The sequence below is a fragment of the Camelus ferus genome, chromosome 18, assembly GCF_009834535.1.
Source record: "Camelus ferus isolate YT-003-E chromosome 18, BCGSAC_Cfer_1.0, whole genome shotgun sequence".
Lineage (NCBI taxonomy): Eukaryota > Metazoa > Chordata > Mammalia > Artiodactyla > Camelidae > Camelus > Camelus ferus.
Genome location: NC_045713.1, coordinates 6,708,290 through 6,735,435, shown reverse-complemented (window position 1 = coordinate 6,735,435; position 27,146 = coordinate 6,708,290). Strand labels below are relative to the sequence as shown.

At 54.2% G+C, this 27,146-nt stretch overlaps 2 protein-coding genes and 1 non-coding gene across 3 annotated transcripts in view; all 3 read left to right on the top strand.

The window, feature by feature from the left end:
- Positions 1-4,480: 4,480 nt before the first annotated feature.
- Positions 4,481-6,935, top strand: EPO (erythropoietin). The gene is made up of 5 exons (XM_032459454.1): positions 4,481-4,615; positions 5,169-5,311; positions 5,548-5,634; positions 5,871-6,050; positions 6,217-6,935. Exons 1-5 carry the CDS (start codon positions 4,603-4,605, stop codon positions 6,376-6,378), a joined length of 585 nt encoding a protein of 194 aa, XP_032315345.1. The 5' UTR covers positions 4,481-4,602; the 3' UTR covers positions 6,379-6,935.
- A 5,665-nt stretch (positions 6,936-12,600) lies between these two features.
- Positions 12,601-27,146, top strand: part of ZAN (zonadhesin) — a 30,562-nt gene continuing 16,016 nt past the window's right edge. Inside the window, 21 exon segments of the mRNA XM_032461041.1 lie at positions 12,601-12,677; positions 13,679-13,731; positions 14,203-14,349; positions 14,510-14,781; positions 14,949-15,036; positions 15,722-15,874; positions 17,423-17,587; positions 17,923-18,014; positions 18,187-18,265; positions 18,347-18,493; positions 18,962-19,233; positions 19,512-19,590; positions 20,073-21,137; positions 21,725-21,909; positions 24,117-24,258; positions 24,426-24,542; positions 25,026-25,150; positions 25,366-25,511; positions 26,176-26,319; positions 26,703-26,810; positions 26,925-27,094. Of these exon segments, the coding sequence (XP_032316932.1) occupies positions 12,601-12,677; positions 13,679-13,731; positions 14,203-14,349; positions 14,510-14,781; positions 14,949-15,036; positions 15,722-15,874; positions 17,423-17,587; positions 17,923-18,014; positions 18,187-18,265; positions 18,347-18,493; positions 18,962-19,233; positions 19,512-19,590; positions 20,073-21,137; positions 21,725-21,909; positions 24,117-24,258; positions 24,426-24,542; positions 25,026-25,150; positions 25,366-25,511; positions 26,176-26,319; positions 26,703-26,810; positions 26,925-27,094 (3,826 nt within the window).
- Positions 22,349-22,420, top strand: TRNAA-AGC. Its single transcript has one exon. It is a non-coding gene; the product is annotated as a tRNA-Ala (tRNA).

Genomic DNA, 27,146 nt, shown 5'->3' with positions numbered 1-27,146 from the left:
TTCAGGGCTTGTCTAGGGTGGGCCCGAAGGACTTGTTCAGTCCAAGGTCCTTGGGGCTTCTCCGGGGCTGCCTTGGAGGGAGACCCACATTAACAGGGCAAGAAATCCTTGGCTGGCCCTGGACTTTGAATAAACTAAGTTTGAGACTTGTCTTGATATCTGTGTCCTAATCCACCCTCAACTCCTGCAGTGATGCCATTTCACTGGTAAGTGTCTCCAAAGAGCAGCGGAGGTACACACCCAGGGATAACTCCATCCACACCCCTCTACCCCTGGGACCTTTTCCAGTGAGTTGTTTGGTGGGGCAGCTACAACACCAGAGATAAGGTGTCACCCAGGTCCAGCTCCCCAGAGGGAACAGTGGAGGATATGGGAGTGAGGCTGAAGAATATGCTTCAGGTTTGGGCTCCAGCCTCCAAAGTGAGCACAAATAGCAGGCATAGTAGAGCAGAGTGCAGTGATAACAGCATTTATCGATTACCCCGTGCCAGCATTAAGTCATCACACAACAGCCCTGGCAAGTGATTACTATCATTTTCGCCATTCCTAGGCTCAGAGACAAAGTCACTTGTCCAAGTCAGGTGCAGTAAGTGGCAGAGCTCAGGCCACCAACGCAGGTTCCCTTGTTTACCAGCAATCCCCTTTAGATGGCTGAGCCACAGAGCTGCTCGCTGAAGACAGATCCAGACGTCTTGTTCTACTGGCTCCTTTGTGGCCAAGAAGGCAGCACTTGCCTCAGTTTCCTCAAATTGACCTTTGCACAGGATTTTCTTTGGTTGTCAAGCAGGAATCCCTTCTCCAGAGTCCTTGCTCCCTTCCTAGTCCTCTAAACGCCAGGAACCCCTCCCCCACAGCACCCTCCGAGGTCCCTGGCCACCTCCCTTCCCAGCACAGAAGGTCTTCTGGGCCGCTGGCTGAACTCCTGAGCCCGGCCAAGAAGCTACTGCTTGGAAAGGAGGAGGGAGGAGAGGTCCAGGAGCCCCTCCTTGTCCCCAACATGACTCCAGGCAGCTGGGACTTCGTGCTGCCTGGGGGTCTGGGACAGCTCAGGGGGGCTGTAAATCTGCTTCTTGGATTTTCAGTCTGAATTGGCTGCCAGGAAGACTCCATGGAACAGAGCCTGCCTCCACCCCCGCCATCCTCTGGTCACAACTTCCTCCTTCTAGGCCCCCCACTCTCTGGCTGAGGTGTCTGGAGTAGAGGGACCACATAATGCAAGTCACACATGAATGATGACCATAAACAGGCAACATGCTGGGTGGCCGGTGGCACTAAGGTGAACAAGACCCACCGTACACTGTCCTCTGCTCTTGTCTCGGATTATCAGAGCACTTGTGCTGCCTGACTCCAGAGAGTGCCATTCTTATGAGGGTCTAGATGAACGGCACCCCCTGGAGTTGTGCAGTGCTCAGCCTTGACAGTTGTTCATAGTGGTCTGGCCAGGAGAGGTGTTAAGACGTGCACATAAAGGATGGCAACGCTGAGCAAGGAGACAACTTCTTGCTGGGGTATCAGGGAAGGCTTTGTTGAGGAGGTGATACTTATGTTTGGGCTTTGAAGAACAGGGGGAGATTGTGTGGGAGGGTGACCCAGGTGGAAGGCACAGAGTGAGCGAAGGGCAGGAAGCAGCAGAGCATCTAACTGAGCTCATGTGATGGAGGGAGTGGCGATGAGCAGAGTGGGAGAAAAGGCTGGAAAGACAGGTGGATGGTGGGGCACAGAGGGTCTTAGTTCAGAGGCACCTGGGAGCCATTGCAGGCTCCTGCTCAGAGGAGTGATGTAAACAAAGCTATTCAACGGGAAAGTGACTCTAGTGGTGGGGTTGGGGATTAATTGGAGGGGTTGATGAGGAGACCCTCTGTAGGAGACCCTCTCTGCACGCCAGAGGAACACAAACAGGCAGATAGATGGGGTAATGGCGGGGTGGGGGTCAGCATGGGAGGGGGAAGTAGCTTTCTGCTTTCTTCCTGCTCCTCAGGGCCCCCTGCATCAAAGACGGACAGATGGACCCTACTGGGCAGGATCCAAGAGCACCTGGGTTGAAGTTGGCCCCCATACCAGCCTCTGCCCTCTTGGTAGGATTACTACAACCTAGGGATAGGGTATAGGGTGAATCAAGATCCTCTCGTCTGGCCTTTCTCGCAAGCTGCAATCATAGTTCTCTCTCTCCAAAAGCTCCAGAGGATGAGCCAGCACCACCCCTATCCAGCAGGCCCCAGCACCTATGGGCTGGTGCCCAGGGTCTGTCTCCCTTCCTCTCTCAAAGGTCCCATAGCCTGAAGGGCTCCTCCTCCTCCTCCCCCACCTCTGGCTGTGTCTACCCACCCATCTGTCCCTGGCCCCCTCTCCATGCTCAGGTCAGGGCAGTGACGCAGGAGTCAGGGAACCGGGAGAGCAGAGCCTGGGGGGATCGGGCCAGAACGCATGTGTGGACGTGTGTGGACGTGAGTGTGCGTGAGCTTGTCCCACAGCTGGGATCTGGGAAGAGAGCAGAATCAGGCTCTGAGGGCCACGTGGGGCTGGGAGGCTGCCTGGCTGTTTGTTGAAAGGGAAACTGGGACCAGAGAGCATAGTGGGGTGTGCAGACTGGCAGCCAGTATACCACATTCGGGGAGGCCCACAGAGCAGACTCGAGGTGAGCAGAGGGCAGAAGTGCAGGGTCTGAGCAGGTCAGGCCCTCATTATTTCCTGCAAGCCTCTGTCTCCCCACCCCCCATTAATCTTCCTGAACCACCCCCTTCTTCGATCATGCTCTTGCCGTCACCTCCATCACCTTCTCAGCAGGCATCCCTGCCTGCCTCACCTAAAACAGCCTCCTCCAACACTTCTGGGCCTTTTCTCTTTAGTCCTTTTTGCCATTCAAGATCCTCTCTTATCCATTTTTATGTTTACCGTCCATCTCTCCACTAGAACGTCAGCTCCACCAGGGCAGGCATTTTTGTCTGTTTCATTTACTGCTGTATCCCTAGGTCCCTGGCCAAGAGTAGATACTCTTACATATATTTCTTGAATGAATGAATGAATGAATGAATATTTCCCACTCTTTTCAAACAAAATCCAAATTCTTCCAAGTGGTATTCAAGGCCCTTCACAACCTGATCCCTCTCTGACCTGCACTCAAGCCTGATCTCTACCTCCCCCTCCCACACCCTCCACCCCAATACGCCTGACCCACATGCACTTGGCTGAATTGGCCTCCCCCACCACCTCACATCGCTTCCCATTGAAATCCTATCTGCCGTTTAAGGCTGGTTATCACCTCCTGCATCAAATCTTCCTCGATTCCCCCATTCCCCCAGCTAGAGGTAAGTTCCCTTCTTCTAAGCTCTTACAGCTCAGTTCTGCATACTCCAGTCCTCATGCACAGCCCTGTTGACCCACCTTATCTCTATGGTAAGTCGCAAACTTCAGGAGGCAGGAGTTAGGCCTCAACACATCTTTTTGTCCTGAAAAGTTTGTAGTCAATTGTTTTGCACAAAGAAGGCACTGAATGCATGAATAAAACAGCTCTAATATCATGGGACTGGGGAGGGAGTGAATGAACATATATATGGCTACCTGGATTTGTAGGACTTCCCTGTCTTTTATGAAAGTTGCAGGAGCTGGAACTGGTGCTTTCATGACACCCATTTGACAGGCAAGGACACTGAGGCTCAGGGACTCCAGCCACTTTCCAAGGTTTGAGAGGATGGCTGGCCTTGCACTCCTGCCCCTGGGAGCTCGCCCCTGCCTTGGGACTTCCTAGAAGCCACAAAGGTTTAGCTGCAAAGCCGAAGTGCCACCACTCTAGGGGTTAGCTCTATTTCAGAGTTCTTAAGAATTTCGCCATGCAGACTAACCTAAAAGTTCAACTTCTGGGCTTTCAGGGTCCTAGAAAGTGCAGAATGGGGGAAGAAGACCCCCCAAATTTCTTGCTCTGTGCGCCCCCATTAAATCCCTTAACAGGAACAACACTAGTTCCTAGAATGAGAACTGGGATTGTGAGGAGGCAACTGATTTGCCCCGCCAGCAACTTCCCAGCTTCCAGACCCAGCTGCCTCGCAAGAACCTAGGCAGTCCCAGCCGTGGGGGGACGCCGGGGTCCCCAGCCTTTCCGCGAATGGCTCTGCTCTCCCAGAGCAGCCCTCTGCCCATCCCGCGGCACGCACTCAGCCGCGCCTCCCGGAACCCGAGGTCCGGCGGGCAGCCCGGTGCCCCGCACTCGAGCCCCCGGCTGCTCCGCTCCCGCCCCGGCGAGCCCCCGACCCAGGCATCCTGCCCCGGCTCTGACCCCTCTGGCCCCCACCTCCCGCGACCCCTCACGCACACAGCCTCCCCCCCCAACCCCCCACACGCACGCACACAGCTGATAACAGCCCCGACCCCCGGCCGCCGCCGCAGTCCCCGGGCCAACCCCAGCCGGTCGCCTCGCCGCGCCGTCCTCCGGACCCTGGCCAGGGGCCCTGTGCGCTCTGCCCCGACCCCGGCGAGGCGGCCCCGGACAGCGGCCCCCTCCTTCGGGCGGCGGGGTGGCTCTGCTCCGTCGAGCTTCCCGGGATGCGGGCTCCCGGCGCCGGCACCCGCCGAGCCCCCGGTCGCTGAGGGGCCGGGCGAGGCGCGGAGATGGGGGCGCGCGGTGAGTACTCCCGACCCGGGGGAGCTCCCGCCCGCCCGGCCCCTGTTTGAGGAGGAATTTACCGCTGGGGCTCTTGGCCCCGAGGTGGCTGGGTTCAAGGACTTGAGACTTACCAAGGACCCTGGAAGGGCAAGGGGGGTGGGGCAGCCTTCACCTGTCGGCTGGGCCTGGGGAGTCCTGGGGAGAGTCGGTGTCCGACCCGGAGACCCGGTGGAGGTCTGGGAATCCAGGGAGGAGAGGGGCTGCTTTGTGGGTGCCGAGGAAGCCGATACCTGGGTCTGGGAGCAAAAACTTGTATCTGCGAGAGGGAAAGCCTCTGTCACACCGGGATTGAAGTTTGGCCGGGAGAAGTGGATGCCGGTAGTTGGGGGGTGGGGTGTGCACACGGCCGCGGGATTGAATGAAGGCAAAGGAGGCAGAGCCTGAGCGCTTGGAAGGTTGGGGTCGGGAGGACTAGCTGGGCGCCCAGGAGCGGGATGGGTGAACCTGCCGGTCCAAAGCAACCCTTCCCCTGCCCTCCCTGCCTCACACTCAGCCTGCCTCTCTTTCCTAGAATGGCCTGCCCTGCTGCTTCTGGTGTCCTTGCTGCTGCTTCCTCTGGGCCTCCCGGTCCTGGGCGCCCCCCAACGCCTCATCTGTGACAGCCGAGTTTTGGAGAGGTACATCCTGGAGGCCAGGGAGGCCGAAAATGCCACGGTGAGGCCCCCTCCCCAGGACCTTCCACAGAACTCACTCTTAGGGGTCCAGGGTCTCCTCCAAGATCCAGGAACCTGGACTCCTCCCTGGCACTTGTTTCTGGGGTGGAGGCCGGAAACCAGGGCCTCCAGTACAAGTGATAAATGTGGTAGCCCCCAGTGTATATCTGGAAGCTAGGTAAGGGGCAAAGCGGAGGGAGCCCTCGGGTCCCCTGACTCTGGGGTCGTGCATTTCAGATGGGCTGTGCCGAAGGCTGCAGCTTCAGTGAGAATATCACCGTCCCAGACACCAAAGTTAACTTCTATGCCTGGAAGAGGATGGAGGTGAGTTCATTTTTTCCTTCCTCTTGGGGAGACTCATTTTGGGAATGAGGGTGGGAAGGAGAACGATAGAAAGAAGAAACAGAGCAGCAAAGATGAGGGCTGAATGGAATATGTTCATTTATTCATTCATTCATTTGTTCATTCACTCAACAAAACTTGTTTGCTTTGGGGCTGGTGAGAAGGAGGGGGGAGGGGCTGGCTTTGGCCAGCTGACTCTGAGTCTCCATTCCCTTCAGGTCGCGCAGCAGGCTGTGGAAGTCTGGCAGGGCCTGGTCCTGCTCTCTGAAGCCATCCTGCAGGGCCAGGCCCTGTTGGCCAACTCCTCCCAGCCATCTGAGGTCCTGCAGCTGCATGTGGACAAAGCTGTTAGCGGCCTGCGCAGCCTCACCTCCCTGCTTCGGGCGCTGGGAGCCCAGGTGTGTAGGACCCTCCCTCGCACTTGTGTTTGCCCTTTCTGGAAAACGGGAGAAGGGCCCTGCCAAAGTACCAAGGCTCTCCTCATCCTCCCTCCAATTCTATCCCGAACCCCACCTCCCTCCAGGCCCCCAGCACTGTAGTAACCTCCTGTTCTCTCCTTGTCAGAAGGAAGCCATCCCCCTTCCAGATGCAGCCTCCTCCTCCGCTGCCCCACTCCGAACATTCACTGTTGATACTTTGTGCAAACTTTTCCGAATCTACTCCAATTTCCTGCGGGGAAAGCTGACGCTGTACACAGGGGAGGCCTGCAGGAGAGGGGACAGGTGACCAGGTGCTCCCACCCCGGGCACATCCACCACCTCGCTCACCACCACTGCCTGTGCCATGCCTTCTGCACCTCCACTCCCAACCCCTGTCCAGGGGTGATCAGCTAAGCGCCAGCCTGTCCCATGGACACTCCAGGGCTAACAGTGACATCTCACGGGCTAGAGGAACTGTCCAGAGCTCAACTCAGATCTAAGGATGTCACAGGGCCAGCCTGAGGCCCCAAAGAAGGAGGAATTCAGAGATCAACTTAAACTTGGGGACAGCACCATTCTGGGGAGACACTGAAACTCATCTCGGTGCCCTGAAGAACCATGATGCCAGGACAAGCTGGAGGGCAAGTACCTCCTTCTGCACCTACCAAGCAGGGACAGGATGGACTGGAGAATCTAGGTGGCAAGCTGGGAATTCTCCAGGTCTCATGGGGACTCCTATGACAGCAAGAGCCCACTGGACAAGGAGGGTGGTGGAAGCCGTGAAGATGGGGTGGGGGCTGGCCCCTGGCTCTCACTGGTCCAAGTTTTGTGTAATTTTCAATTGTGCTGGCAAGAACTGAAACCCCAACCTGGCTCTTGGCTTCTCTCTTTTTCTGGGAGCCCCCGGCTTCCCTGGTTCTGCCCCATTCTGGCCCGGGAAACCAGAGGTGGAGGGGGCTGGGCCCTACGTGCTGCCTCGCATGGCCTGTCTGACCTCTTGACCCCACCGGGCCTGAGGCCACAAGTTCTGCCCACACTGGTCAATAAAGTGGCTCCATTCAAGGCTAGTCCTCAGTAGGCAGCTGCCAACTGGCCCAGGATGAGTCTTTAGTGAACCTCAGCTGCCAGTAAGGAAACAGGGGCCAGGAGGAGGGGCCCCTATCGGGGCTGGTGGCAGCTGCCTACCCTGGCTGCTGGACCCTTATTATCTTCTGCCTCTTCTCTGTGGCCCCTTCTTCTAATGCCACAATCCTAGCATCAGCCTTTGCCATCACAGCACAGAAACCCCCTCTAAATCCAACGGACCCTTCCTTGCCTGGGGAAGGTTACCATTAATGCTCTACCCTGAAATATGCAGGAGGGGCAGTAGAAAGGGGGACAGTGGGAACCATCTTCCCAGACAGCAGTCACATTGATCAACCCCTCTGCCCGGTGCTACTCCAGAGAGCTCACTTCTAAGACCTCATTTTATTCCTCACACAGCCCTATGAGAGTGTTACTGCTGCCATTCCTATGGTACAGATGAAGAAGTAAAATAACTTGCCCAAGGCCAAGGTGACAGGAGTCCCCAGTTCTCCCAGCACTCACCCCTTCCCTCTCCCGCTTATTCCTGCCGCATACTCTCTCCCTGCTCACCTGGGATGGGGGACACCGAGCAAACTAACTCAACACCCACTCTTGATCCCTGCTTCTAATTTTACCCTTTCCCCTTACAATCGACATCAAATTCCTTCCAAGAAATTATTTTTCATTTGCAAAGTAGAGACCTGTGCAGACAGCAAAAGATGTTACAAAATTGTATGGGGACCCCAATCCTGGCCATTATCGTACACGTGAGGATCAGTCTTTCTGCCTGTATCACAGAATTTATAGAAGTCAGCCTGCACCCCTGCAAGTATGCAAAAGGCAGGGAATGAATCTGTGGCAGGAAAAATATGGGCAGGATCAGGGGTTGAAGGGTATCTGCTGAGAATGAGTGTGAGGGTAAGGGTGAAGCTCTGGTGGGAGGAGTCAGCGAATGGAAGGACCCGGGAATAGTTTTCACTCAGGTCAACCCGGCTGCTGAGCTACAGTGCCCTCTTCAGGCTCTACTGGGAAATGCTAGCATAATCTACAAGCCATAGAACCCTGAGGACCCTCGCCTGGCACCTTTCCACAAAAATTTGGGTTATGGTTTCCACACATGCCAATTGGGGCTTGCTCCACCGCTGTGAATCAGTAAAGAAGAAATCTCTTTCTCGCTGGGCAAAACTAAAGTTACGAGACTTATCCTAAAGCCTAGGGAATCCTAGCTGATAAGTCCCAGCTAGGACCTGAACTTGAGATTTAGGACTCCTAACTCCAAAAGCTTGTCCCCTTCTTGGCCTGATGTCCTGGATCTTTTTTCCTCTGACCTTATTCCTTGACTTCGTTTCAGACTTCTTACCGCTTTCAGTATTTTTTTAAAGTACTTAACAGAACCTGAAGTATACGAGCTGGGCCAGTGTGATGGGAGAGTATGTTAAGAACATTAAAACCATAATTTACTTATTCCACACTTATGGACTGCCTGCTGTGTGCCAGCCTTTGCACTTGGTGCTAGGAAACACGGAATGACAGTCTGTGCCACTCACAGCTAGAGCACGCAGTCCCCTGGGGGCAGAGACTGGAGCTCACAAATGCAGACAGAACCAGCTTGGCACGTGACTGAGTCCTGAGGCGTCCAAGGGCCCAGATGGAAAGAACCTGGTGAGGGCTGTGGTCCCTGCAAAGAGGCAGAGACACACAAAGAAGGCGTCGCCGGGTTTCCGAGATTCTTCAAGAGCAGGCCGGGAGAGTAAACTTTTCTTCCGTACTATTATTGTTATGATCAACAACATTAAACTCTGGCAGTGGCGCAATCTGCTGGGATTCTCACCACCACTCCATAAAACAGGAGGACAAGATGTATCATTCCCATTTGTTAGATGGGGAAACTAACACTGAGTTCCTCCAGGTTAAGTGACCAAGCCACCTCTTCCCGCTTCCTGGTGGGACAGGAGCCAGCTCAGCTCAGTTCTGAGTCAGCAGGTTACATAACTGTTTAATGGAGATGCCTTCTGTTTGCAGCGCTTTGCGATTTACAGGGTGCTTTCCCGGGCATTCTCACAGTTGCTCTCCAACCCCCTGAGAAAGGCAGTGATGATAGAAGATGCCCATTTTGCAGAGGATGAAACCGAGATCCTGAGAGACCAAGGATGGGTCTTGCCCAGGTCATAAGACACTGAGAGGAAGCATGAAGACCAGGAGCCAGGCTCTCTTCTTCAAGTAGAAGACTCCCAGTCCCCCAACTACTTGAAGCAAAGATCATGAGAAGAAGTCGGGGGTGAGCGGAGGGGAAGAAACAGCTTTGGTCAACGAGGCATGAGTCCCATCCATTTCTCGCTACCAGCTCCCTCCCACTCCATTCCCTGCCTCTGGCTCCCACTTCCTACCTGGATAGGAAGGAGGACCCTCCCCATCACCCAAGTCTCCCAGCACTAGGTGCCACCTCCACTGCCTCCTGCAGCCTCTTGGCTTTGGGTACCACTGGCCCGAATCCTCTTTCTGGGCCTGAGCAACAGGCTGATCAAATTCATCTGCCTGACTTTGGCCCACGGGCCACCTAAGATTTTCCTGGAACTACTCAGGCCTACTGGTCTCATCATTGCAGGTGATTGTCGCTGGAGCTGAATTACCTAAATGGGGTGTCTTAGACACTGGGATCTAAATTGAATGTTACCTATATTGTTTCCAGCTGGGCAAGGCTAATTCCTCTAAAATTTCATCATAAAACTGTGACATTATGAAAGATTATTTGCAATAGAAAAAGAGATAGCAGTATGGTTCCCAGCCTCTGTGAGTCATGCCCAAGTGTCTATAAACTACCTCCTTGATTTTTAAAACTGAATTATAAAAAAAAAAATGCCACCCACCCACAATTTCTTATTTTTTTTAAAAAAACCTTGGCTATGCAAGTCTCTCCATCTTACAGATGAGGAAACCGAGGCCCAAAGCAGGTGAGCAAAGGGTCCAAGGACAGACAGTGAAGCCAGAACAGGCTCCAGTTCTCTGGAGTTGATTTCCAGGTTCTTCCACTTCCCAGGGTCCTTCACCCTTATTCCTGCAACTGCCAGTCTTGTCACGTGACCGGCACTCTGGGGCCTTGCCCGTTCCTGACTCCCCCAGAGGCAGAGCCCAGTGGCTCCCTCCCACCCCACCACCCCTTTCTGTCCTGCCTGAGCACCCACCCCCATGCCCAGACAGGTTAGAAGCTGTGTGTGTCCAGCTCTGTGGCGCCAAAGGGAGGTCAGTGAGAACAGCGCTCAGAGGGCTGATTGCCCAACCTGGAGGGGCGGTGGATCAATTGCTCCTGGTGCTTTCCCCTGGGTTAACCACTTCCTGACTCTGTCCCTCTCTCAGTTGCTCTCCCAACCTGCTATGGAGGAAGGGGAGACCAGGGTTTGGGATGTGCATCCTCTATCAGCCCCAGCTTTGACATTAATAGAACAAAGGATCTCTCTCCCGAGGTGAGATCCCCCCAGTGTGGGCCCTGTTGGTGCTCATTTGAGCAGAAGGAGTCCCCAGGACTTCGAAGGGGGTTGAGACTTTCCTCTCTGACACCCGGGGCATGACCGTGCCAGCCCTTCCCTGACAGCTCATTGGAATGGCCAGCCCAAGTAACCCTGTCACTTGTCAAGGACAAAGGCCAGGCACCCTTAGCATAGATTTGATAGTAGGGAGGAAGGGGGGCTGTGAAGTGAAGGGAATGAAACTGACAGTTTCGAGAAACACCTGGGTGTGTGGGCTACAGGAACTCTGCACTCAGAATGGTTCAACTCGCTGCCGGGCCAGCACCCCCAGCCAGGATACAGTAATGAGAGTCAATGGGGTTTTTAAAAGGCTGCAAAACTGCCCTTCCAGCTGCAATCTTATGTAGAATTACCAGTTGTGAAACTGATAAAACACATCTGCTCTGGATGGGGTGGGACCCTGCCCCCATTTGGTTGTCCCCAACAGCCCCCTAGGGGCATCTTGTGGAGCTGTGGGACTCAGCAGGACACCGAGTGGGGACTGTCAGCGCCCTGCTCTTATGCTGGGCAATTGACATCATTTCTGCAGAGCTCAGTTTCCACACATGGAAAATGAGGACAATAATTCTGCAGTGATGAGAAGATGAGATTCAGTAGCTTAGCTGGCAAGAAGTGCTGTTTCCGGCTCCCGGAAAGCTCTTGAACCACTCACATCCCCATTCCCGCTGCCATGACATCAGTGTTCATTGCCTCTCCATCTCTCTCCCTCCACAACCTCCTCTCCTGTCTCCCTAGCCCTGCCCAGCCCCTCTGTTCCATATCCAGCCAGGGCTGCTGGAGCAACCTTTGGAAAATGCAAGCGAAATCAAGTCACCCACTGCTGCTTAAAAATTTCTGGTGGCTCCTCAAAGCTGTGGCATTCAAGGTCCTCCAAGACAGGGCCTCTGCCTCCTATTGCAAATGGTGCTGCAATTACCATCTTCAAAGAGTGGACAACTTTGTGAAAATACGCATGTATCTCTGCGGGAAGACTCCTAGAGAGGTAATGCTGGGTCAAAGAGAAGCACATTTGAAAGTTTAATAGTCACTGACAAATGATCTTCTAAGATGTTTTCACCAACATACAGTCTTAGCATCAATGTGTTTGAGTGTGCCTATCTGCATCCTGGCCAACACCCTAATGTTATCAATCTTCTAAACTGTTGTCAATGTGAAAGTTCTCGTTTCGATCAGTATTTCCCTTATTACTACAAAGCAAAACATCTTCTCCAATGTTTACTGGCAGTTTGTATGTCTTCCTCTGTGACTTGTCTTTTTCAATTCTTTGCCAAGAAGCATTTTCAGTCCTCACTTTACTCAATCTTTCAGTCACCTCTGCCACTGTTGCCAGCTACAGAATTTTAGGCTTGAAATGACTTTCTCTTGGAATTCTGCAGACAATGTTCCACTGCCTCTTAGAATCCGTGGTTGCTATTGAAAAGTCCAGTGCTATGCTCTTCCTGGATCCTCAGGACGTGACCTGCTTTTGGTGTCTGATGTTTAGGATCCTCTCTTCTCCCCTGATATTCTGAAATTCCACGACACGCCTTTCACGAGTCTCTTTGCATTCGTCGTACTAGACCCCTTCTAATCAAGAGACTCACACTTCTGGGAAATCACCTTGTCTGGTTTTTCTTAAGTAATTTGTTTTTTGAACTCTTCTGGTTGAATGGTAGGCTTCCTGGACGCATCCTCCAAGTCTCTCTCTTTTTTCTCTTCCTTTCCTTCGCTCTTGCTCTCATTTTATTTCTCTTGATTTTGATGTATAGCTCTTCTATTGGATTTGACATTTCAGCCCTCGAAGTTTTTGGTTCCCAGAGCGTTCTTGTGTTCTTTGATTGTCCCGTTTTCATGGCGTCCTTGGAAGGATGCTGAGCGAGGAGGGGCAGGGGTGTATAAAGTGGCCTGGGCTCCTCACTCTGCCTTCCTCTCTCCCCTGAGAGCAGCCTCTGAGGTCGCGCATGGCTCCTCCAGTCTGGACTCTGGTGCTGCTGGTTGGGGCTGCCTGGGGCCAGGGCCACATGCCTGCCACCACCAGGTAAGCTGGGCTCAGGGGGTGATTGGGGGTGGCTCTGAGGAAGAGCGAGGGGCAAAGCTGGAAGGGGCAAGTGGGCCAGTGATGAAGGGCACAGCCCTGGGGAGGAAGGTGGGAGCCCGATGGGTATGACAATGAGAATGAGCAAGGGTGGCTGGAGCCCTGCAGCCCCAGAGCCTGGAACTGGGGTGTGAGCAGCTCAGGCAGGGCAGGACAGAGCTGAAACGTGTGAGAGAGGGAGGAGGGGGCAGAACTGGGCAGACAGGTCTGAGGATGGCAGGGGAGGAGAGAGAGGTTGGGCCCTCAGACTTGGGACAAAACCCAGGGCAGACCGAGCGGATAGAGACTTCAAGTAGGAAGCAGCAAGAAATGATGGATGATCTGGAGCTTGTTTGAGGGGGTTTGAACAAGCAGGACTTGAACTCTTAAAACAAAGGGGGCTGTTCTATGTGGCCCACACCACGTGGGGAGGGGCAGCCAGCTTCTCTGTGGAATTTGTAAGGTGTCACTCATCTGCATGTTCAGTTGGGACAATACCATCCCTGGCGCCCACCTGGCAACACAGGATCCACAGAGTCCCTACTCTATGAGCCCAGGGAAAACGTGGGCTCTGGTGTAGGAAGACCTTGACCCAAAGCAAGGAGATTCCCCAGGTGTAAACTCAGGCGCTGTGTGAAAATTCCTATACGCAGGAACTGGTTCTTCCTCACAAGAGACAACCACACATGACATCTAAGGTAGAGAGGGGTGGAGGGAGCCAGCAGGGATGTGAGGCACTTGGAGGGGAGACCCTTCTTAGGAAACAGATGAGAACTGAAAGTGAGGAGACTGTGAGTGACCTTTTCGAAAATCTTCAAGTAAATACATGTTCACTGCATACACTCTGATACCATATGGATGATGAGAAAGGAACAGTCCTTCAGAAAGCTCACAGTCACGGAGGCTTACAATTCTTGATGATGACCAGGATTACATTTTTTCTCTCTCTCCAAACCAACCCCAAGGAAAGAGAAGCCTCTGGACCAGAAGCTAGTGGCTCGCAGCTCCAGGGACAACTGTGAGTTGGAACCCAGGACTGCTCAGCCCTCCTTTCCCTCCCAGGGGTGGCCACCCCAAGTGGCCTCGGGACCAGGCAAGGACATAAACATGTAATAAATGCGTGAAGGGCAGCCCTCAGATGATACAGGGTGGAGAACACTGGGGAGGAGTAGAGTACAAGCCCCACCTGAAAGATTCACATGCAAATTATCAAGAACAAACGGTATGCTGCCCAGACAAGCCTGCCTGCCAGGGACCTCAGTTTGCAACAACCCCTGATTTACTCATCCTGCCCCCCACCCAGTCCCGCCCTGATTTCTCCCGAGAGGTGACTTATTGCTTGGCTTCTCTTTCTCAAATTCCTGCATTGGACCCTCAACCTTAGTGGCCACCTTCTCTAAACTTCACAACCTTGCTCACCCCCACCCCCAGGCTGCGGCCGAGCCCTCCCCTTGCCTTTCCTGGCCTCACAGCGGCCCCTTCTTCCCAGCCATTCTCACCCAGTGTGACTTTGAGGATGACTCCAGACCCCTCTGTGATTGGACCCAAGGGTCCATGGATGATGGGGACTGGATTCGAGCCAGTGAGCCCTCTCCCACTGACAGCACCGGACCCCCTGGGGGGTACCCCAATGGAGGTGAGGAAACCTAGGCTTAGGGAGGCATCTGGGAGGTGGACATGGGCAGTTCCGAGTACAGGGAGGCGGCAGGAAGAGGATGCTTGGGCTCTGGGAAGGGGGTGGGGGGCAGCCCTTGGAGGTGGCAGGGCCTCACCATCCTGGGCTCTGCCTCCCCCAGAGGGCTACTACCTGTACATGGTACCAAACCACTTCCACCCGGGCGGGGTGGCCCGCCTGCACAGCCCCCCGATATGGCAACAAGGCCCCCTCTGCGTGCGCTTCGTCTACTACATGTTCGGGCTGTCGTGGGGCGCCCAGCTCAGACTGCTGCGGACCACGGGCACCAAGGGCAAACGCCCCAACGTGCTCTGGAAACACACTAACACGCAGAGCCCCTCCTGGATGCCCACTGCCGTCTCGGTGCCCACTGGACTCGTCCTGCCCAGCCGGGTGAGGCCGAAGGCAGAGGCTGGGTTCTTGGTGGGGGGAGCCCAGGAAGGGCTGGGCTGGGACAAGGAGGGGACACGGGGAGCTAGGCCATCTGAATTCGGGCGGGAAAGTGGGAGCCCGAGGCAAAGGGGCTCACAAGGTGGGTGATCCCCTCTTCCTTCCCGCAGCTGACATTTGAAGGAGTGCGGGGCAGCACTGCTTACCTGGGCATTGCTCTGGACGCCATCTCCATCCATCGGGGCTCCTGCAATCGGAGTGAGCCCTTGTCCCTACTCCTCTTTCTCCCCACCTCTGCACATCTGCCTTAGCAGGGTAGCTCAGGGACCATGACCCTGGTTCTTTCCAGGCTACTTGCTTCCCTCTACTTCTGCACCCCAGACCTTTGACTCCTGAAGCAGTCACACCTAAAGAGAGGTTCTCTTGGAATCTCGAATTGTGGTGACACCTGTCATTCTGGATGGCCCTGGGCTGTCCATATTTTAGCACACTCAGGAAACCCTCAGTCCCAGGCACACTTGGATGTTTGGCCATCCTGCCTGTTACTCCAGATCCACCCAGAATTAGCCCTCTGAGCTGACATTAGAGATTCGAGGGGAACAAATTCAAGGGAAAGAACATTCCAGAAGCTGCATGCAAGGAACTAACACTTAACTGAGGACAGGCCTGTGCTAGATGCTCCCGCCCGTGATGTAATTAACAACAGGCAGGTACTATTGTTCCTAGTTCATTGATGGGGAAACTGAGGCTTAGGAAGCTTAAGTAACCTGTGCTAGGAACACAGTGGCTGAGGAGAGGGGATCTTAAATGGCTTGCAAGCCGGCCATGGCTCACAGTAGGACCCAGATTGGGACTCAGAATTCTGACTCCAGACTAAGGTATACTTTTCTGAGCTGCCTCCTTTTACTTAATGCTGAGTCCTTCCTCCTTGCTTTCCTCTCAGTCTGCATGATGCAAATGTGCAGCTTTGATACCCCAAATGATCTCTGTGGCTGGAGCTGGATCCCGACGACCTCAGGGGCCAAGTGGGTCCAGAAGAAAGGGTCGACAGGGGTACTGAACGTGGGGCCCGAGGATGACTTCTCTAGCCCTGGCAGTGAGTAGTGGCCACGCTTCCATCCTTTGACTTTCTTCTAGTGACCTCTGTGGGAGTTTACGATGTTTGCCTGACAAGTCGACCATAACTCTCTTGGGATGGCCTGGGGTGAATCCCAGCAACCTCAAATCTCTATCAGCCCAAGTAATACAGCAGAAAGCAAACTCTATCACCTAGCCAGCTTCCCCCAAAAGCCCTCCCTGGCCCATCCGACACGGCCAGCTCCTCACCTCTTTTCCCTGGCACCCTTCATTCTTCATTCATCCAACAAATATTTATTAAGCACTTAGGATGTGCAAGATACTGTCCCAGGCCCTTGAGATGCAACAGCTTACAAAACAGATGGGGGGGGGCAATGGAAAGATAGTTCCTGAAACAACAAAGAAGTAAATTATATAGTTATGAGGTGAGTACTAAAAGAAAAAAAAATTGAACAAAGTAAGGGGATTGGGAGAGCAGAGTAGGGTAGGTTGTAAGTTTTAAACGGGGGGTCAGAGTAGGTCTCATAGAGGTCACATGTGAACACAAACTTGAAGGAGGTGAGGGAGTAAGGCATGAAGTTATCGAGGCAAAGAACATTCTAAGAAGAGGGTCCAGCCATGCAAAGACCCCAAGAGGATGAGCTCAGACCTGTCCTGGGAGGGGCTGACCACGTGGAGCCTTGAAGGCCACTGTCAGGACTATCCGTGGCTTTTATTCTACATGGATGGGGAGCCTTTGCACGATTTGGAACAGAGGAGTGACTAGACCTGACTTATGCTTAAAAGGCTCACCTGGTTTCTTGTGTGAGACTCCACTGAAGGGACCGGGCAAGGGCAGAGGCCATTCTTGTCCATCTTTCCCAACCCCCAACTCCATGCTCTCCTTCCTCTGATCTTTCCTTTCCTCTTCCCTCCCACTCATGCCCACTCCTTCCTCTTCAGCCGTCTTCTCCGTCTTCTCTCCCTTCCAGAAGCCCACCTTTCCCGCCCCGGAGGCGCGTGCTCAGCAGGCAAAACCCCGTGGGCGTTGGGCAGGTGCACGCACTCGTGCGCGCTGTCGGCGGCAGCTTTAATCCCTTCCCCCCTACCCCCGCTACCAGTTGCGTCACGAAGCGAGGTCCAAGCTGATTGGCTGCCTGATCTTGTGGCGGGCAAAGGTGGTGGTGAGGGGATCCCCTGCTCGTCAGTATCAGGCTCGCTCTCTCACCAGTTTGTGTGAATCAGCCATGTCCAGGGGGCCAAGAAAAGGAAGAGGATATGACCCTGGGGGACCTAAAAGGTCAGAATCCAAAGAACAAGGTTCTGGCTGCTGTTTCTGAGAGGATGCCGCTTTTCCTAGGCAGTACCTGCATCCTCACCCAGACCTACCGAACACTTCTGGAAGGATCCAAGGCCTTAGCCAGTCGTGAGGCAGGTGTAGACCCACCTCAGTGCTGGCTGAGCCTAGGCAGCTGTTAGGGATCCTCAGGCCAGGCTCCTTGCACTTGCAGCCCCTAACCCTATGCCATACACCCCCTAATTCCAGCCACCACCCCCCTCCCCACTTAACTGGCCTTTTCCTTCCCAGGTGGCTTCTACATGCTCCTGGACGCCAAGAATGCAAAACCAGGGCAGAAATCTGCCCTCCTGAGCCCTCTGAGCCGGTCCTCCGGCTGCCTGAGCCTGTCCTTTCACTACACCCTCCATAACCAGTCCCCAGGTGCAGCCCTCATGATCTACGCTTCTGTCTTGGGTAAAAGTGGCTAAGCCCCAGGATTTATAATGACTTGAGGCTCTTCTCCCCGGGTTGGGTTGATAAGGAGAGGTGGGGAATCCCTCAGTGTCTATGGAAATCTGGGATATGTGCAAGATTATTCCATGGAGTGGAATTGGGGAGCTGGGAGGGCACTGGTTTCTGGAAAAAATAGATTAAAATGCCGGAAGAGTGAGAGAGATGGATGTACTTGCACTTAGGGGAGAGGAAGACCTCCAAGTATTCTTTTTGCTACTCATCCTTCTGAGTGTAAGTTTGAAGTCATTTTCCCATCCCATTAATCTCACAAGTTTCTCGGATTCCTTCCATTGTAGGCAGCATCCAGAAACACACTCTCTTCTCAGGACAACCCGGACCCAACTGGCAGCCTGTTTCTGTCAATTACACAGGCCAGGGGCGGATTCAGGTACAGGAAAGCAAGAGATTGAGCCTCCTAGAATGTGGGATACACCCCCGATATAGAAATGGATTGAGGGTTGGAGCACTGGAGGCGCCTGGGTCCCTGAACAGAATAAAATCAGATGGAGAGGGGCTGAATGTCTGGGGTGTTTTCTCACTCCAGCCCCCTCTCTTTTCAGTTCACCATGGTGGGCGTGTTTGGAAAGATCCCCGAGCCAGCTGTGGCGGTGGATGCAATCAGCATCGCTCCCTGTGGGGGTGAGAGCGGCTCTCAGAAGCGGGGGGCAGAAATAGAGAGCATGGCCCACATTTCTCAAATCTCCCATTTTGATCCCCCAGAGAGCTTTCCTCAGTGTGACTTTGAAGACGATGCCCACCCTTTTTGTGACTGGATCCAGATATCCCAGAATGGTGGACACTGGACCCAGGGAAATGAAAGTACACCCATCCAGGGTCCAGGCCCCTTCGGAGGCTCCCTTAGTGGAGGTGAGGAGATGGAGGACCCCTCTAGCCAAGCAGTTACCGAATTTGCTCTCTGCGAGGGGCCCGGCTGGTGTGATTGATGGAAGATCTTGTAGGTGGTGAGGATCAGCCAGCAGGTGCTTGTTGGGCCACTTGAAACCCCCAGAGAATCCAGGCATCTCACTGCATTGAGCCCATGCCTTCAAAATCCAGTGTCATTTTTCAGTCAAGACATTTACTGGCGCAGCCAACAAAGGAAGCTGGGTTGCTGGTTTGGTTTTCCCTCTCTTTCTGGTCCTGCCTTCTTCTGTTAGAAGTCTAAAGTGAGCAAGAAAAAACAAAACAAACAAGCAAACAAAATTCCCCACTCTAACATGGGGAGTTTGGGTGTTTGCATCAAATCCCCATTTGGAAAGTAAGATGTCACTAAAGAAAACACTACACTTGTCCTCTGGAGGTCTCTCAACTTACCTGTTCCCTTCTTTTGCCCAGAAGGTCACTATGTCTACCTGGAGACTGACAAGGTCTCCCAGGCAGGCCAGGCTTTCAGACTGGTGAGCCGGCCCTTCTGCGCCCCGGGTGCGATCTGTGTGGAGTTTGCTTACCACATGTATGGCCTTGGAGAGGAAGCGAAGCTCAGGCTTCTGCTGGCGAGTCCTGCAGGCAGTTCCCCAAGTTCTCTCTGGGAACGCGTTGGGTCTCAGAGCCCTGACTGGCTGAAAGCCTCTGTCACCATCCCTTCGGGACATCAGCGGCCCATTCAGGTGAGAGACGGAGAGGGGCCCTGCCAGCGTCACCATGGGGCCTGGTGATGGGGACCTAATGCCTGGGGATCTGAGAGCACAACTGGGGCTGAGAGGATGGGACTCCGGAAAAGAGCAGAGCAGAGGAACCCTGTGATTCCCAGAAGTTTCTCTGGCGGGCCCCCGTTGGGCTGTGGCGGCCACCGCAAGGCAACATTTCAGTGGAGCCCAGAGAGTCATTGAGTTGCCAGGGGTTCCCTTTCGTTTCTCTCTTCCTTCTTTCTCCCTCATCCCTTCAGCTGACATTCGAGGCTGTCAGGGGCACCAACACTGCCTTCGTTGTTGCTGTGGGATTCATCTCGATCAACCACGGGACCTGTCGGGGTAAGACAAGACCCAAGGCCCCAGAAAGGGGGCCATGCTCTGGGGTGACCAGCTCTTGGGCTTCTCTGCATGTGCTCCTCAGAATGCAAGTCCCCTCTTGTGCCCGAGTCCTCACACAGCTTTGGTTTCTATACTCTGCCCACCTGTAACCTTCCCGGCCCCCCTCAGATGCTTGCTTGAGTGAATGTGGCTTTGATGTCACGGATTTCTGTGTTTGGATCCAGGACCCCTTACCTAGTGAAAGGTGATCCTGCAGGGAGGGCTGATATCCTGTTTGTTCCGTGTTTCCTGCACTCAGCACAGCATCAGATATCTATGGGGAGCAGCTTGTTGAGTGTTGAGTGGAGGTTGGGGCTGGGAGCGGACGGAGAGGTGTGAGTAACTTATCCCCTTGAGCCCACCCACTCCAGTTGGATGTGTCAAGAGGGTGGTGGTATGATTTTGACTAAACTCCAGGAAATTTTTTTTCTTTACAGGCCCTGAGCCAACAGTGCTTCCTTCCAAATCTCCAGTCCCCACTACAGTCCCTTCTGAAACCTCTGTCTTCACAGAAAAACCTATGGCCCCCACAGAAAAACCATCTGTCCCCAGTGAAATAGCCACTGTCACCACAGAAAAGCCCACTGTTTCCACTGAAAAACCTACAATCCCCACAGAAAGTCCTACAGTCCCCACAGGAAAACCTGCAGTGTCCACAGAAAAACCCACTGGGCTCACTGAGCAGCCCACCACCCCCACAGAAAGGACCACCATCCCCACAGAAAAACCCACGGTCCCCACCCAAAGGACCACCATCCCCACTGAAAGGACCACCATTACCACTGAAAGGACCACTATCCCCACAGAAAGGACCACCATCCCCACAGAAAAACCCACGGCCCCCACCCAAAGGGCCACCGTCCCCACTGAAAGGACCACCATTACCACTGAAAGGACCACTATCCCCACAGAAAAACCCACCGTCCCCACAGAAAAACCCACGGTCCCCACCCAAAGGACCACCATTCCCACTGAAAGGACCACCATTCCCACCAAAAAGACCACCATCCACACAGAAAGGACCACCATTCCCACTGAAAGAACCACCACTACCACCAAAAAGACCACTATTCCCACTAAAAGGACCACCACTCCCACTGAAAGGACCACCACTCCCACTGAAAGGACCACCACTACCACCAAAAAGACCACTATTCCCACTAAAAGGACCACCACTCCCACTGAAGGGACCACCATTCCCACTAAAAAGACCACCATCCCCGCAGAAAAACCCACAGTCCCCACCAAAAGGACCACCACTCCCACCAAAAGGACCACCATTCCCACTGAAAGGACCACCATCCCCACAGAAAAACCCACCACTCCCACTGAAAGGACCACCATTCCCACAGAAAAACCCACGATCCCCACTGAAAGGACCAGAGCTCCTGCGACACCCCTGTCCAGCCCTACCCTTGTACCCACTGGGCCAACAGTCCTAGGGGTGCCTCCTGGTGCTCCAAGTACCTCCATGACCACTGTGACCCCGGCCACCACTACAGGTATGTGATGGAGCATTGGACAAAGAGATGAAAGTAAGAGACAGTGACTGGGTGACAGGGCTGGGGAAACAGCTGCTTCTAGTTGAAAACTGCAGTCTCAGAGGAGAGATGAATCAGACATGGTGACTTTAGAAGAAGTGATGAGGAATCCTGAGTGAGAGGGACAGCAGGGCGCGGGTGGGGTGGGGATGGTTGGAACGCAAGCACCAGGCTACTACTTCTTTTTTTTGTTGAAATATAATTCACTGCCGTAAAAATTCATCTTTTCAAAGTATACAAGTCAGTGGTCTTAACAGAGTCACAAGATTGTGTGAACATCGCCACTTACCAATTCCAGAGCCCTTTCATCACCCCAAAGAGGAAGTCTGTGCCCATTAGCAGTTACACCCCATTCCCCCACCTTCACATCCTTGGCAACCACTCATCTACGTTCTGTCTCTATGAATCTTCCTGTTGTGGACATTTGATACACAGGGAGTCATATACTGTGTGGTCTTTCGTGACTGGGAGAATGGGAGCAGGGCGTAGAGGGGAGACGGGAGAAAAGCTGTAGAGTGGAGGTTTGATGGAGCCTGTCTCCCCCTTAGTGAACTGCCCCCCAGATGCCCACTTTGAGCCCTGCGCCTGCCCGGCATCCTGCCAGAGCCCCACACCCAACTGTGGGCGCCCCTGCAAGCCCGGCTGTGTTTGCAATCCTGGCTTTTTCTTCAATGGCTCCCGCTGCATCAACGCCTCTTCCTGCAATTGCTTCTACAATGAAAATTTCTATAAGGTGAGACCACTGGGACGCTCAGCTCCCCTGAGGGAGAGGCTGAGCCGAAACCCTGGGGTCTGGCCCCGCCTGCTGTCCAGGTGAGATGAATTTGGAGCCAAGGGATATTCCCAAGGGGTCAGCTCTCTGGCAGTGGTTACACAGTGGGGGAGTCATTCATTCAGCGTGTGGTTTTTGATTGTCATCTCTATTCACATAAGAAACATTTGTTAAGCACTTACTTTAGACCAGCATGACGTTGGGCAGTGCGGAAGTTTCCGTTGTCATCCGTGGCCCTGTCCTGAGTGCTCCCAGCAGTCCTGATGTTTCTGTATTTCTCCATCTCACATTGGCAGCCATGATACATTAGACGCTAGACCAACCAGGTGGTGCAGGGCCCTCATCTCCATCCTGAGGAAAGTCAGGGGGCCCTGCATAGACAGAGAGCCCTGGGGGGGGGGAAGGTATAGCTCAGTGGTAGAGCGCATGCCTAGCACGCACGAGGTCCTGGGTTCGATCCCCAGTACCTCCACTAAAATAAATAAGTAAATAAACCTAATTACCTCCCCCACCAAAAAAAAAAAAAAAAAAAAGAGAGAGAGAGAGAGCGAGCTCTGGACACTGAGCCTGATTCAGGTATTTTCAAGGCAGAATGAGGCATTCCAGAATCTTCTTCCAAAGGAACTTGCAAATTCTGATTGGAGAGGTCAATGGACAGTAGTTACTGTTCTTCCTTGATTGATGTACCCCCCCCCCCCGCCCCGGAAGGTTCTACCAGAGCAGAGGCTCTGAAGGGGCGCAGGTGCTGTGTCAGTGCCATCTGAAGGGGATGGTGTGCAAGCCTCACATGGCATGTATGTGTCCTAATAGCAGATTTTAGAAAAGCACAAGGAAACAGATTATATTAACCCAAATCATCTTCTCAGTCCCAAATATTCTCATTTCAACATGTAATCAGTGGTTATCAATCAATGAAATCGTTTATATACCTTTTTTTTCCCCTATTGAGTCTTCAAAATCCAGTGTGTATTTCACACTTACAGTGTATCTCAGTTTGCAGCGGCCATATTTCACGAGCTCTCTGGCCTCACGTGGCTGGTGGCCATGGGGCTGGACAGAGCCGCCCTCCAGTCAGGCGGGTCTGAGCTTGAATCCAGGCTCCAGCACTCATTTGCTGAGTGACCTCCGGCCAGGTTCTTTACCTTTTCCAGTTCATTTCCACACCTATAAAATGTGCACAGTAAGATTATCTACCTCATAAGGTTGTTGTGAAGATGAAGCTAGATCCTGACAAGACCAGTTACTTAATAAATGCTAATTATGATTATTAGCAATTTATGATAAATATATGTGACCTGTTAATTAAAAGTGCTGTGAACTATTTATGAGAGTCTAGTGCCCCTTCTCAGCTCCTGGTGTTCTTTCCCTGGGCCATCCGAGTTCCTGCTCGTCTCTTGAGGGGCCACTTCCTCCCCAAACCCTCTTAAGCAGTCTCCTGGGTGTCCCTGTGTCAGCATTAAGATTAGCTGAAGCTGCAGCCTGGGTAGAAAGATCTGTCACAACCGTCAGCAGCAAGCATCTCTTTCCTCTGCCTGAGAGATATATATGCACTTATTATATGTTCACTTATGCATTCAGCAAACATTTACTGGCTACCTTCAATCCTCTTGGCATTGGGGTCCCCATGTATAGGGCATGTCCTTGCTCTCCTCGTGCTGTCAGATTCTGGGGGACCCGTCGAGCCTTGGTTCACTTTTTCATTCAGTATTTATTAAATGAGAACTCTTTACTAGGCACTGTGCTACATGTTGGTGCTGAGAAAGCGAGTGAAGATAGACACAGTCCCTCGCAGGGGTGCTTCTAATCAAATAGCCACAAAGATTAATATAAAAGTGCAATCGTGGCAAGTCCTGGGAAGGAAAGGCACCAGGGGCTAGTCAGGGAGGTCTGAGATGTCTTCCTGAGGAAGTACAACCCTTGGGCCGGACTTCGCTGATCGCAGAGCAATGGTTTAGAAAGAGGGAGAGGGACGACGGGCATTCCAGGGTGCAAGCACAGCATATGCAAAGGGCCTGGGTTGGGCAGGAATATCTGCTGGGTGGTGAGGAGAGCAGGAGCCCGAGCAAGGTGAGGTCTGCAGGCGTGGAGGAGAAGAGGGGGCTACAGTATGAAATGATGGAGTCTGCCTGGGAGCTGCAGCCTTGTGACTCTGGCTCCCTTGCTCTCAGGCGGGGTCAGAGTGGTTCAGCCCCAACTGCACAGAGCGGTGCCACTGCTGGCCTGGCAGTCGGATGGAGTGCCAGGCCTATAAGTGCGGGGGGCGCACAGTGTGCCAGCTGAAGAAGGGCCAGTACCGATGCCACCCCTATGGTGAGACCCTCTCCTCACACTGTCCCTGCCTGTCCACGTGGGCCTGACACCAGGGGCCCAATCCCTCCATCGACCAGAAGAGCTGGGGCACGCCACTGGGTGGGTGAGGTGGCACGGGGCCTGGCCTGGTGAGCCAGCTTCACGTGTCCCCTGCATCCCCTCGGCAGGCCCTGCCACCTGCTCCGCCTACGGAGACCCTCATTACCTCACCTTCGACGGGAGGCGTTTTAACTTCATGGGCAAGTGCACCTACATCTTGACTCAACCCTGTGGCAACCTGACAGGTAGGACCAGAGGGGTCTGAGGTCGGAGCAGCTGGGCCCTGGAGCGCTGCAGCCAGCATGACAGGGCCAGAGCAGATAGCAGGGCAAGATGGGAGCGAGGCTGGCTGGAGAGTAAGGGGTGACACGTCCACCCCAGAAGCAGGGCTCTCAGGAAAGAGTCCTGGGGGAAACGCAGGTTGAGACACTTCTCTGCATCAGTTGCTTCCCTGGCCAGCTCTGATTGAGGCAATAAAGGCACGAGAGAAGTAGCACAAACACCCTGTCCTAGAGGATGTCCCCGTCCACTGAGGGGGGATGGATTCGCAGCACATGGGCCCAGGCTGTTCTGGATGACACCCCACTCTCGTTGGGGTCCTGCCTCCCCTCTTGAACCGTAGAGCCTCTGTCTCTGTGGCCCTTTATCCTCGAGGGCTGGATGGGGGTGCCACCCTCAGTGGCTGCTCAGAAATGCTTCCTGAATGAGCCCACCCTCTCCCTGCCCAGAGCCATTCTTCAGGGTGACAGTAAAGAATGAGGATCAAGGACAAGAAGGCGTGTCCCACCTAAGCAAGGTCTACGTGACTCTGCCCGAAACCACCATCACCCTGCTCAAGGGCAGACGCACGCTGGTGAGTCCGTTCTCCACTCAGGCTGGCTGCGGCCCATCTGGTGGGCCACCGTGGCCTCGTCCCGCCCAGCTCCTCCAGCTTCCCAACCCTCCAGAGCATTGCACGTGGAGTGGAGGAGAACATTTGCACCACAGTGGGGATACGGGAGTCCACTGGGTGTCCTCCTTGACCCTCGGATCTGTCTCTCTGTCTCCTCCCTCGGCCCCACCTTCCAGGTTGGGGGTCAGCTAGTCACCCTTCCAGCCATACCTTCTAAAGGCGTCTTCCTGGCTCCAAGTGGGCGATTTGTGGAGCTGCAGACGGCGTTCGGTCTGCGGGTGAGATGGGACGGTGACCAGCAGCTGTTTGTGACTGTGCCCAGGTGAGGGCGCCACCCAGCGAGGCAACTGCCAGGTCACCCACTCTGCCCCTCGCCCTCCAGGGACCCTCCCATCCAAGTCCTCTGACGTCCCCGTGGCACGAATTCTCAGTTGTGACGAGGAAGCAGCCAGTTCAACCCTCAGGCTTCCCTTTGGTCAAGGAAGGGGAAGAAATGGTTTCAGGGCAGCGTCAAAGTAGCAAGATATATACATAAGGCTTTGGGAATGTGCTAGGAGGAGTCACCAATGAGCCATGGGAGCCTTCAGGAGGGGAGTCTCTTGACCCCAGTCTTCAAGGAGGAGTAGCTCCCCAGATGGACAAACAAGGGAAAGAAAGGCTTTATAGAAATAGTGAACAACAATCTTGAGAAAGGAAAGTGGAATGTCTCAGGGCCAGCGAGAGGTTTGCTGTGGCTGGAAGATGGGATGTGAGCAGAAGGGGTCGAGGGGAGACGTAAAAAATGCCCCAAGTGTGAGGGCCACGATGAGGTCCCTGTGCACCTGGTGCCTGGCATGGAACCTCTGTTCCGAGTCTGCATCTCGCCACCCACCCCCAGCTCATGCCTGCGCGCCCTCCTCATCCCCTCTCTGCTGTGGTCCCTCGGATGACGGATGATGGAGGCCCCTTCTCTCCGCTCACACCTCCTCTTCCCCCGGCCCCTGCAGCACCTACTCTGACAAACTCTGTGGATTCTGTGGCAACTATGATGGCGACAGCAGCAACGACAACCAGAAGCCAGATGGCAGACCAGCGCGAGATGAGGTGGAGCTGGGTAACAGCTGGCAGACCTCAGAGGATGAGGACCAGAAGTGAGGAACTCCCCCTCTGTCTCCACCCTCCTGCTCCTGTGCACCTTCAAAGAACCAGGAACCCCGACCGGCATCACCCCTTCTCCTCTCCCTGGTTCTGCACACCCCCACGTTGTCGCTCTTCTCCTCGCTCTAGTTCCCAGCCAAGTTCACAAACTGAACTCACGGCCACCAGCAATGGTCACCCTCCCCCCAACATGGTCCTCAGGCAATTCTGAGCAGCCCCGCCTTTTACTTGCGGGCCTCCAAGTTTTTCCCACCTTTAGGGCTTGGTGTTTAAATGTTTTCCACTAGGGGTTGCTGAGAGCCAGGATACTGCTGGGGTCGGGCCAGGACAGAGGCCAGCCTCGGTCCTCAGGGTGCTTGGGATGGGTCTCTTCCAGGTGCCAGCAGAATCAGGAGTATCCTCCCTCTTGCAGCACAGACCTGCAGAACAATATGTCGGGGCCAGAGTTCTGTGGACGGCTTGTGGCCTCTCGCGGAGCCTTTGAGTATGAAGGAGGGTGGAAAGGACCCTGCGGTGGAGGGGTGGCACTTGGCACCTGGGGTCCTGGGAGGTGGGAAGGTCTGCCCTTCATTCTCTCGGACCCCGCCTCTCTCCTCAGGGCATGCCTGCCTCACATCATGGCTTCATCCTTCTTCGACAACTGCATGTTTGACATGTGTAACTTCCAAGGGCTGCAGCAGGAGCTGTGTGCCCACATGTCGGCCTTGACTGAGACCTGCCAGGATGCTGGCTACGTGGTGAAGCCCTGGAGAGGACCCCAGTTCTGCTGTGAGTTGTACCGAGATGCTGGGCCCCTTCCTTCAGATGCAGACACCTGTGG

Coding starts and splice junctions, on each gene's coding strand:
- EPO (XM_032459454.1), top strand. Junction 5,312..5,547: donor GGGAGGCCGAAAATGCCACG/GTGAGGCCCCCT, acceptor CGTGCATTTCAG/ATGGGCTGTGCCGAAGGCTG. Junction 6,051..6,216: donor TTCGGGCGCTGGGAGCCCAG/GTGTGTAGGACC, acceptor TCTCCTTGTCAG/AAGGAAGCCATCCCCCTTCC.